At 39.9% G+C, this 12,195-nt stretch overlaps 1 protein-coding gene across 4 annotated transcripts; it reads left to right on the top strand.

Moving 5' to 3' along the window:
- Nucleotides 1-201: 201 nt before the first annotated feature.
- On the top strand, nucleotides 202-10,660 carry MTX3 (metaxin 3). 4 transcript variants are annotated; one of them, XR_010663911.1, is made up of 10 exons: nucleotides 202-287; nucleotides 797-866; nucleotides 1,249-1,325; nucleotides 2,491-2,583; nucleotides 3,096-3,278; nucleotides 3,510-3,586; nucleotides 4,098-4,255; nucleotides 4,783-4,877; nucleotides 5,679-5,767; nucleotides 9,028-9,041. XR_010663911.1 is itself a non-coding variant. In XM_065940730.1 (9 exons), the coding sequence occupies exons 1-9, from the start codon at nucleotides 207-209 to the stop codon at nucleotides 9,136-9,138; spliced, it is 939 nt and encodes a 312-aa protein (XP_065796802.1). In that variant the 5' UTR covers nucleotides 202-206; the 3' UTR covers nucleotides 9,139-10,660. The 4 variants fall into 4 exon arrangements, 3 of the variants coding, with proteins under 3 accessions (XP_065796802.1, XP_065796803.1, XP_065796804.1); XM_065940730.1 differs by lacking the exon at nucleotides 4,783-4,877 and having other exon boundaries at nucleotides 9,028-10,660; XM_065940731.1 differs by lacking the exon at nucleotides 5,679-5,767 and having other exon boundaries at nucleotides 9,028-9,154.
- Nucleotides 10,661-12,195: the final 1,535 nt, after the last annotated feature.

Here is a 12,195-nt window from a genome sequence, read left to right as displayed (position 1 = left end):
AGGCTATCTGACTTACTGCCCAGGACTCTCAACCCCTAGGCCAAGCTGATTCTAAGCATGATATTAACCCCTCCAGGGGTCCTTCCCGCCTCTCTCCCGGTCCCCAGAGATCTCTTCTCTCCTTCTCGCCCCGCCCCCGTGATTCCACCTGCCGGAAAGTAGGTGGCAAAAGCACTTCCGGGATACCAAAGGTCGGCCCCGGCAAGATGGCGGCCCCCTTGGAGCTCAGTTGCTGGGGAGGCGGCTGGGGGCTCCCGTCGGTGCACAGCGACTCCCTGGTGGTGATGGTGAGGCCGTCTCGCTGGCGCGGGCGCGGGCAAGAAGGGGCGGGGCCAGAGGCGCCAGGCCGGCTGGCCGGGTCCCGGCGGCGAACGGCGCTTCCCGCGCGGCGCTCCGGCCCGGGGGCTGCTTGCTGCAGCGATCTGGGCTCCCTCGCGTCCGAGAAGTTACAGCCTAGCCTGTGTCCCCGCCGAAGCCACGGGGGGGAAGTCATGGCTTCTCCGCTTGGCTCCGAGTGTTTTCAATCATGCAACGCTGTCTGGGCGGTGGAATGAAAGCCCAAAGCCGGGGGCGCGCGCTCCCTGCTCCGTATGCCCTGAATGTTGGGGTGGGGGTGAAATAAGCCCCCAAAGCCCTGGTAGCTGGCGTGCGCAACGCCGGCTAGAAGTCTGGGGAGGGATGCAGCCCCGGAGTCTGATGCGTCTACCTTTCGGGGGACCCAGATTTGAAGTCAGGCTGCTCTGCAGATTTCCTTTAGTATTCAGTCTAAAATGTTTTATTCCAAACTCTCTTTCAGGCTTACGCCAAATTTTCTGGTGCACCCCTGAAAGTCAATGTCATAGATAACACCTGGAGAGGTTCAAGAGGTACGCTGTAAACTTTTTAAACGCTCCTTTCTGCCCCCTTTCTGCACCCTCCCCCTCTCATTTAAAGCTAGGAGGCATGTAGCCATGGAGTACCTTGGGGTTTTAGTTCTCACCATTACCTTGACTGTATGTTGCTTATGTTTTGATCATTCTGAGCAATACTTCAAAGGACAAGCCAAATAAGTGGAAATTATGAGAAATGAAATGCTCTCCAAAACTCTGTGTGTGTGTGTGTGTGTGTGTGTGTAAAACTGCAAAAACCTAAAATATCTTACTCATTTTTTCCTCCTCCAAATGTGATTGGTATAGTTTTAAGGGTACTGGGATCTCTTCAAAGGATATTGAAATGCTTCCTTGTGTGTAAAATGTTTTTTGATTATAGGAGAGGTACCAGTTTTGACAACTGAAGACAACACTATTTCTCAGCCGGCAAAAATACTAAACTTTTTAAGAAAACAGGTGGGTGGGCCTTTTTGAATAAGTAGATTCTCCATCCCTGCATGTTACTTTAAAAAAAGAAAAACATTAAAAATATTTGTTTAGAATTCTTTTTTGGAGATAATATGCATGCATGCATGCTCAGTCGCTTCAGTTGAGTCCAACTTTTTGTGACCCCATGGACTATAGCCCACCAGGTTCCTCTTTCCATGGGGATTCTCCAGGCAAGAATATCAGAGTGGGTTGCCATTCCCTTGTCCAGAGGATCTTCCCTACCCAGGGATTGAACCTGGGTCTCCTGCATTGCAGGCAGATTCTAACCACCTTGGAGATACATAGGGTTTGATTAAAATAAAATAAATCTGAGAGTCACTGCTCTAAATTATGAGTTGTACTGTGATTCGAAAGCCATATAGTGAGTTACAGTCAACTTATATGATCGTGCACTTTGCTTGGCTTTTATTGAAATTTAGGTATAAGTAGATTTAGTTTAGTAGATTTAGATTTATCTTCACTATTACACTTATTGATATGATTGTAAATTTAGTTTCATAACTGCTACACATTTTGTGCTTGGTATGAGGTCTGAGTTCCTATCAACTAGTAACTATTTTTTTTAAGTACTTAAATTAATAACTGCAGTTAAATGTTTCATGAAATAATGTATCCAAAATATCTGAACATGCCAAGGTTTATATATTTAAAATGTTTAAACATGTAGCAATTTATATAAACGTGAAAGTTATCATTGGTTTTGCCAATAGTTAAGGAAGTCCTATGGCAACAAAATTTAGAACTTTTCTAAATGGGGAAGTTTTTTCTTTTCATGGGGAACACAACTAATTAGAACTTTTCCTTATTATCAATTAACAAAAATAATAATAGCTTCTATTAAGTTTGTACTACATGCCATGCACTAAAGTAAGGTCATTAACAATCAGTGAAATAATAGTTAATAATAAAAAAAAACTACAACTAACATTTATGGACCTTACTGTGTACATGACGCTATGCTCAGAACTTTATTTGCATTAAGTAGCATTTGTTACTGAATTTGTATTTCTCTTTTCCCTTTTAATATGTTTGCCATTTTTGAGGAAGAATGGTAGGAGTCCTAGTTTATTTAGCCTCACTGTTTTGGGATGTTCTTGACTTATGAGGTTTTGGGTTTTATATTTTTTAACAGAAATACAATGCTGATTATGAACTCTCAGCAAAACAAGGGGCAGATACGCTAGCTTACATCGCTCTCCTTGAAGAGAAGCTTCTTCCTGCAGTGGTGAGCGCTGGTGAATATTACAGTATTTTAGTGACTTACTGAGAATGTACTTAGTCTGTTTAGGAGAAAAATACTGGAAGAGGCTTAAGAGAGGAAATTTCATTTATGTCTTATTTTCAGTTGTTTCACATAACTGTGAAACTGGGTTGATTCTGTTAGACATTCAACTAATATAGGAACCAACAAAGTGAAAGACAGTGTCATTTTGGAAATAAAAATTCTGTGTGAAATACAGAGTTTGTTGCTCCATGTATAGATTTGGGCCAACTGTAATTCATTCAGAAACTATTCATTAAGCACCTACTATGTTCCAGGCCTTATTCTGGATGCTTGGGATAGAGCAAAACAAAACTCACATGTTTAAAAATCTTGATGTCCTTGAATCATCCTAGCTAGAAAGTGGGTTTGAAGTTAACTTCACTCAGAGATATTTATGAAAAAGTTTTACATCTATTGAATGATCTTTTAATAAAAGAATATCCTTGTAGTGGTTTTTCCCCCTCCTTTTGCAGCTTCACACATTCTGGGTTGAGAGTGACAATTACTTTACTGTGACAAAGCCATGGTTTGCTTCACGAATGCCTTTTCCCTTGAGTTTGATCCTGCCTGGAAGAATGTCTAAGGGAGCACTGAATAGGATTCTCCTGACCAGGGGAGAGCCTCCCCTCTACCACCTTCGAGAAGTAGAAGCTCAGGTATGGTTGGAATTACCTTCAGAGCAAGGGCTCTCTGGAGGAGGGACAAGAGAGAGCAGGGGTGAAACTATTGGGTTGGTCAAAAAATTCGTTCGGGTTTTTCTGTAAGATAAAATGGTACAGAAAAACCTGAGCAAACTTTTTGGCCTGCCCAGTCCTTATCGATGCCAGCCTGAAAAGGAGTTCTCGAGCATCTTTCCTACTTTTGAGGTGTAATTTCATCCTTATTAGATATACAGAGATGCGAAGGAGTGCCTAAATCTTCTGTCAAACAGATTGGGAACATCTCAGTTTTTCTTTGGAGATATGTGAGTACATTCCCTTATAAAACCATTTTAATGTTTTGTTTGCATATATCCATTGAGCAGTTACTTAAAGCAAGTTCCCTTGCCTGGTCCTCTTACCCCATCCCCAATGAGTGTGCCACTTAAAAAAATACTTAGTGGATTTTATACTGTAGGAAACTTTCTGTCGGGGTAATCTGATATTGACTTAGTATGTTGCATATGTGACTTTGAAACTTTTAAGACTGTTCCCACCCAGTCTCTAGTCTCTACATGATGCCTGTGAGTAAAAATGAATCTTCTAATTTACAACTTAAATTTTCTTCTAAATAAAATGGGTAGAGTATTTTAAAAAACTACTAATGAGTAAAACCCTAGTTGCTTCATTTTTATAAGCCCAAATGGGTAGTAAACCTTTTAAAAGACTATAGTGTATACTGCAGAATCGATAAATGTATTTAAGAAAAAGTTTTTAGCATAATCCCAGATTAATATTTTCTTATGTGCTTTTTAAAAATCCTTAATTTATTTTCAGGCCTTCCACTTTGGATGCCTATGTGTTTGGTTTTCTCGCACCTCTTTATAAAGTACGTTTTCCTAAAGTCCAGTTACAAGAACATTTGAAGCAGCTCTCCAACCTGTGTCGCTTTTGTGATGACATCCTAAACAGTTATTTTAGGGTTAGTCTTGGAGGTAAGTTGGTTCTTCTTCAGCTAATCTTTGTTTGCATAGAATATTTGCATATTCTCCTAAGGACGTATACACCAAATCCATTACTTATTTAAAATGTGTGTATATTGTCTTTAAATCCTGGTTTGCTGCTGCTGCTACTAAGTCGCTTCAGTGTGTCCGACTCTGTGCAACCCCATAGACGGCAGCCCACCAGGCTCCCCCGTCCCTGGGATTCTCCAGGCAAGAACACTGGAGTGGGTTGCCATTTCCTTCTCCGAAATCCTGGTTTATAAAACTTCAAAAAATGGCATTTTTTCCAACTCCCCCCCTCCCATGTGTTAGTTCTGCTTTCAATAGAGAAATATCTATTTGCCTTTTGTCTGTTCTTCTGGATTTTATACAGTTCTTGCTTCTTGTTCCTTAAATATTGCCCCTTTGAAGTGGGTCATTTTCTTTTAAAAGTTAACCACAGGTATTTATTGTGTCCCTGCTGAAAGATAGCCTTTATCCTAATGCAAATGGGCAATTACTTTAAATGTTGCTTCTAGCATTTTCCTGCGTGAACAGAAATGAGCAGCAGATTGATTTTGGTGAGGTACACTCCCATGATTCCACTACTTGAAAACTGCTTGCACCAGACGAGGTATCGTAAATAGAGGGCGCCTGCCACTCAGGCTTGCTGCTTCGGGAGTGAGGGGCCTTGCGCTCACCGAGTTTGTGTGGGGAGAGTTGGCAGAAATCGTCCTTTTAAGAAAGAGAAGTCAGAAGGACCATTGGCTTAGGAACAGTTTACTTTTTTATATAGTGGGTTATGTGTTTTGTATATAATACACTTGTATGTAACAAGGAAGGGGTTACTAGTTTGAAAGTCACAAAACTGAGTAATTTTCAACCTTGTTACTTGGGAGCAGTGGTTAGCAAACCTGACCACAGAACAAACACAAAATCTTAAGTCCTGTACCAGAGTCACCGAATTAGAATAGGATCCAGTCCTGGAATAGATCCCAGAAATTGTATTTTTTTAAAGTCCGTTCAAGTACTGTGGAGGCGTGGGTATTTGTTTGGCCCTTAGAAAGCTCTTCAAATGCAGTGGTTGTAACTAAAGGCCTATTTGAAATGGGTGGGGAAAAGGTACAAGTCAGATTTGAGAAGGCAGTGAGCCCTGCTGCGCTCTTATTAATGACCTTGGCTGTCTGCCTGACACTTGGCTAACTGGGTCTCCTGAAGGACACATTTAGTCCTTTGGCTTAGGGTTTGCTTTTGGAGTATCACTGTATCTTAAGTTTGCCTTTTGAACCGAGAATGGTTTTTCACTTTGCCTTTTTGGGGAGGTGGGTGGGGGATGGAGCATTTAGGGGGTGGATAGACTCAATATTCTTTGACTCTAAACAGCTTGTAAGGCTTTCAAAATTTCCTCTTTCTGATTTCTGTCCTGGCTTCTTAGGCATCTCTCCTACTGGACAAGAAACGGTAGATGCAAATCTGCAGAAACTGACACAACTTGTAAATAAGGAATCCAACTTGATTGAAAAGGTCAAGTTTACTTCAATCGTTATTTTCCTTTCTGCAGTTAATATTGTAATTTGGGTTATGCATTACCTTTACCCTTTTCTTTATTTTTTTAAGTTTATTTTTTTCAGAAAGTTGTTTAAATATACATTTACTAAAAGCAGTACAAAATACAGTGTTTTGAAGCCAGTAATGGACTGGTTGTTTGGGGGAAAGATCTGATAATAGCATTGGGTTTACTTTTACCACACAATTAGCAGTACTTTTCAAGTTAGGAGACTTTGACTTTAAAAAAAAAAAAGAGGGGGAGAGAGAAAGAAACAGAAAAACACTTCTTGCTTCCTTGTCTGCTCCTCTCCATCTCTGAGTGTTAATATTTCTTGATCGTACGCTCCTCTGCTTATTCTTTCTTACTGATAGCACTATGGTGTCTTTTTCTTTGTTTCACATAAATGTTCCTATCCTCTGTTCTAAATGTTTAAAGTTTTTGGCTAGTGTGGATATTTGCCACTTAGGGAGTATGCATTTGTTGAGAGAAATATTGAGGAATTGGGCAGGGGAGGGAACCAGCAATGGAAATTTCAAGGGTGATTCTAGGTGGAAAAGGAGAGTTAGACAGTTTTTTCCTCAAGTGTTTGATAAACTTGCTTTTTTCTTATACAAATGGATAATGCTTCATTCTTTCACAAGCTAAGGGGTCATTATGGCCTAATAACACTGGCTAGAGGTTTGCGGGATTGAGTAACAGGCACTGTATCATATGAACTTTATATGAGTTATCTCATTTAATCTCACAGCAACCCTGTGTGTGCAGGTACTCTGTTATCCCTACTTTACAGATGAGATAACTGAAGCTTCAAGAGTAGTTTATAACATCATCTGCCCAAGGTCATTCTGCTGGCAAGAAGTAGAGAGAGCATCTGAACCCTAGTAATTGGATTCCAGCATGGGCTTTGTAGTTAGTCAGCTATGTAACTCATGAGTGAAATTATGTATCCATTACTACTGGTGGTAATAGCCAGGTTTACAACTACCACTCTCTGGAGTGACCATTTTATTTCTTTTTATGGTATATTCTTGGGCTTCCCTTGTGGCTCAGCTGGTAAATAATCCGCCTGCAATGTGGGAGACCTAGATTTGATCCCTTTGTTGGGAAGGTCCTCTGGAGAAGGGAAAGGCTCCCCACTCCACTATTCTGGCCTGGAGAATTCCATGGACTGTGTAGTCCATGGGGTCGCAAAGAGTTGGACACGACTGAGCGACTTTCGCTTCACTTTACTTCATGATCCCCTGGAGAAGAGAATGGCTACCCACTCCAGTATTCTTGCCTGGAGAATCCCATGAATAGAGGAGCCTGATGGGCTACAGTCCACAGGGTTGCAAAGAATCAGACACAACTGAGCAACTAACACTTAACTTCTTACTTATGTACCTCTTGTTAAAGTTTGGGTAAGCTGAATGAAAGCCAAGTTTGTCTTAATTCTTAGCCCAACCCAGTAACTCTCATGAGAGGAGGAAATACACCAAGAGTTAAGTGTGGATAATGGAAAAATTATTCAGACTGTTATAGATACTTTTCTGCTGGATGAAGACTATCCAGGGTAGTTTTCATTTCCATCTGTGGCAAATTCATTTCAGACGTTTATTTGCAGAAAGTGAGACCAAGAGGCCCTGCCACCACTTCTGTACAGTTCACTTTGGCATCATCATGATATGAGGGTCTCCTGACCCTGTGTTAGTGCCTCTCCCCACCCCACTTCCCATCTGCTCCTCAGTACAGATCTCTGTTTGCTACAAGACAATAGAACAGCAAATTCTCTTGACTACCACTGTTCACCATTTAGACAGAAAATCTGGAGCTTAAAAAAAAGAATGAGTTATGTTTGAGGAACTTAGTTTTTGCGAGGAAAAAAAGATGTCTTAACACAACTGATTCAGATAGTTCACTGGGAATACCCTTGTCCATTGGAAAACTGAGTTAATCTTTTATTCTTTTCCTTTGATTATAAACCCCATGTATCTCTGCTGAAACATTTCCTCTGTGCTTTATAAAAGCATCTTGAAAGGAGAGAGTTTTGCGCTACACATGTTAAAACTCTAAAAAAAAGCCTGTCTACCAGCTAGGTGATAAGACGCTGTATTCTGTTGGTTTTGGGTCATCAATGGCAGCTGCTTTCAAGACTTTTATGAAGTAGCTTAACACCAGGACCTTGCAGTCTGGTTTTGGGGTACCCTGGTTAAAGGTAGTTTTCTAGGGTCTGACTCAGATCTAAATAACCCCTCCCTTGATGTTTTCAGGGATCCTAATGTACTCCTGAAGCTCTTGGACATTTTCTAAATGTGCTCCACGTTACTTTGTTTCTCTAGAGCGGACTTAGAACTGATCCATTCATTGTTTGCAGTGCCTGTGGATTAGGTCTAAAGTATTTATCCTTCTGTCTCTTTTCCTAGCCTTCCTTGGTCTAAATACTCAGAGCCTAATGGAGGTGATCTTTTTGAGTGGAGTACAGGTCATTTTTATTGAGACATTGAGGTATAGTTGAAAGAACAATAGTGTTAGAATAAGACCAGGGTTCACATTTCAGCTCTAATGCTAGCTTTGCTAATGCAAACCTGATAACCTTTCTGAGCTTCCTTTTGCTAATCTGTAAAATAGAGAATGATTGTCTTTTTTTCTTTATAATTGTCTTGGGAAGCTCAAGTGAGAACATACTTTGTAACCTGTGGAAAGTAATCTAACAGAAATGTTGCTTTTACACTTAATATTAGAAGGTTTCTTAAACCAAGTTGTACTGTGGTTGACTTCAGTAGACTGTTCATTTTGTGGCATTACTGTAATTTTGTGAAGACATCAAGGATGAGCCATACTGCTTTTATACATATACTAAGTGAAAGTGAAAGTTGCTCAGTCGTGTCCGACTCTTTGCGACCCCATGGGCTATACAGTCCATGGAACTCTCCAGGCCAGAATACCGGAGTGGGTAGCCTTTCCCTTCTCCAGGGATCTTCCCAACCCAGGGATCGAACCCAGGTCTCCCACATTGCAGGTGGATTATTTACCAGCTGAGCCACAAGGGAAACCCCATACATGTACTAAGTCAGCCAGTATTTAGGTATGATGTTTAGAATTCTTTAGAGATTATTTGCAAGAAAAAGATTTCTCTAGCAGTGCTAGAAACATAAGGTTCTGTACTCTTCTAGGCTATGGTTTGGATGGGGACGCCACAGTCCGTGTTAGTGTTACCATAGCTATTAGTCAGATGTACCTTTTGTACTTTCCACAGATGGATGACAATCTTCGCCAAAGCCCTCAGCTTCCTCCTCGGAAACTGCCAACACTTAAATTGACTCCAGCAGAAGAAGAAAGTAATTCCTTACAACGGCTATCACCCTGACCATCATCATGCTTTGTGTCCAACGTCATGTAGTTGTTGCAGCAGTCTCTTACACTAAGTGTGTGAAGGGCAAAAAGAAAATGCTAAAAATAGGTAGAAGGAAGACTCTAAAACAAAAGAAACTTTCTATGACAGCAATTTTTTTCCATTAGGAAGCTTCTGTTTTAGCTTGGCAATGCACTTTAAATAACAGCGTGAATGCTAAATGAACTTGGCAGGGAGGGGGGAGAAAATACATTGTACTGTATATAAAAACCTGCCTTAACCTTGGCAGATTTTTGCCTTTGGTTCACTTGTTGCTGGCCCAAAGCTCCACTTCTGTTCTGAATGTGCACACTTAATTTATTCAAGTTAATTTATTAATTTAGTATCCTTAGACCAGTCTGAATATTTAATATGTGGCTCTTTGCCTAAGGCCTTTTCTCTTCTGTTTAGAAATCTGATGCCTATTTTAGACACCAGGAAAAATATATTGTTCTAATATCCTCTTTAATAGAAAACCTGTATTTAATGTTAAAAAACAACAAGGAATGTGTTTCTTAATTATCTCACAAGTCTAAGCTTTGGGGGAGTTAGTACCACACATGTAAATATCAAAGGTGGTAACATACAATATTCGTCTGACTATATGCACTTCAATATAACAGTATTTGCTGATGTGTTCAGTATAGGTTAGCAAGGGCTGTTTTAATTTACTGAAGCTTCAGGCCTGTGTATTTGTAGTACGTCTTTAAAACTAGTCATCTCTTTCTTGGGTTGATTTCAAGAGAGCTGAGTGTTAGCATCGCTTTTATGTCAGGCTGTAAGTCTTACGGCACTCACCCAATTGTCAGACGCTACTCAGGAGCAGCCCACCGCCGCAGAACTGGGAGCACCTACTGTGTACCTGGTCCAAGGTCACCATGCCTGGCTCAGACCAGTGTTCTTTCCTAAGAAACATCCCACGTGGTCAGAAGCTTTATGACAACTAATTATTTTCCATAGAGCTTAACTACAGTTGAAGGATTCTTTGGAATAATCGGAAATAGATTTTAAGGAACATTTTCCATTTATTGGTTGCTGAACTATTAAAAGATTTGCTGTGTGGGTAATTTTACTTAAAATCTTGCTTATTTTAGTGGCTGAGGTGCTTCTGCCGTCTTAAAACCACTTCTGGGGTTTTTTAAATACAGGACCATGTTTTTGATTAGTGTCTTAAAAGATTACTATGGTGCTCAGCAAATCTTATGTCATCCTGCTGAAACCCCCATGTTAGGAAAACAGGTTTGGAGTCAGCAGACTCGTCTAATTTGAGCTGAGTGGAGCTTAGCAGTGTTTGACCTGCATCTTCTCAATTTGTTCTGTATTAGGTGGCTATTTATATAGGGGTCTTTAAGTCATCATAAATATTTTTTCTTGAAAGTTTTAATGAGAAACAAGGTAATCTTCAAGGTCTTGGGTGTCTGTTTGGATACATTGAGAGAAAGTCACTCATCTGTTTTACATTACTTCTGCGACAGGTGGGAGAGTGGGTGGGGGTGGGGTGTGTGTATTTTATGTTATTAGTCTGTCGGAAATCTGTAGAGAGGGGTGTGTGTGTGTGGGGGGGGGTGTTTTATGTTATTAGTCTGTCGGAAATCTGTAGAGGGCGTGTGTGTGTGTGTGTGTGTGTGTGTGTGTGTGTGTGTGTTGGTCTGTGTTAGTCTTCTGTTAGATTCCATGTGTGTGTGTGTGTGTGTGTGTGTTGGTCTGTGTTAGTCTTCTGTTAGATTCCAACAGTTGGAAATCTGTATGAATATTCTATGTTGGAAATCATGACTATAGGACTTTATTATCCTCTGGGATTAATGTATACTGAAGAAGGGTGGTTAGCACATTAATCAGACATCTGTTTATGCTTTAGTCAGGGTTAGTCATTTTCAATTATGATTTCAAAAAGCATTTGAAGTGACTTACAATTGTTAAACATATGTAAAATAGGACAGTTAAAATTGGGTTTTGGAAAAATAAAAAGTTTGTAGGAGAAAGAACTATACTAACCCAACCCTAACTGTACTTACTCTAAAATTTAATGGTAAATTTAACTCCCAAGTTTCCCCATGGACAAAATAAAAGAATAATACGGGGTTATGTAAAGTTTTCTATCAATAAAGTGACTGATGTCCATGAGTAAGAAAAATGTGTTTCCATTTTTATAAGAATGTGGGGTGTTGTGTTCTTATGACACAAAGATGCAGCCAACAAGCATACTGTAATGTTTGATGTGTTGAAAGTTGAATCAAAAGGTATTCTGGAATAGCAAGTTTTGTCCTTTTTTTAAGTAGGAAAGATGACTGTAAATACGATTTTATTTCCTTTCAGTCATTCCTGCTTTGTTTGAGCTGCCTTCAGCTGTGTGCCATATAAGACCATGATACTTGCAGACTGTCTTTGCTGAGAGGCGAAGTGTGAGTTAGATGAGTGAGAATTTATATGTTGGGTTACTTAGTTGCGCTTTTTGGTAAAAGCTAATGAGATGCTAGGAAGCTGTCACTGAGCACAAACCACTCCAGGCATCAGCCGCATATATAGGAAGGTTTTGGAGAGGAACAACTTTCAGGACTTGACAAAGAGCTTGTGATCAACCTGTCAGATAATGCTTTGGATAAAGTTTGAGTTTGCTGAGATAAATGATCCACAATCTTAAAACACTGTGGTAGAGGATAATATGATAAAAAGGACTGTGTTGGTGTTTATGTTTCTTGGCAGTATAGGATGAGAAAATTGGTCAGATAATTGCCATAAGATAAAAGATCTTTCATCCGCAAACTGTCATCGGTTATCCATAAGGCTGACCATTTTCATAATACCAAAGAAACTGCAAAAGACCTTTAAGGATAGTCATTCCTACACAATGTTTTTTTCCCCAAAAAGTTTGGCACTGGCAAATGAATCAAATTTCAACCTAGATATGTTTATTTTTTGAATGATCAAGATTTTACATTAAGTCCAAAGAATTTTGATTTCCATTTGTAATTTCTGTTCATTAAATATGGCAAGATACATTAACTTAAAAGAATAGGAAAACTTATTTCAATC

The sequence above is a fragment of the Muntiacus reevesi genome, chromosome 7 (genome assembly GCF_963930625.1).
Source record: "Muntiacus reevesi chromosome 7, mMunRee1.1, whole genome shotgun sequence".
Taxonomy (NCBI): domain Eukaryota; kingdom Metazoa; phylum Chordata; class Mammalia; order Artiodactyla; family Cervidae; genus Muntiacus; species Muntiacus reevesi.
This window is presented reverse-complemented; position numbering and strand designations above follow the sequence as displayed.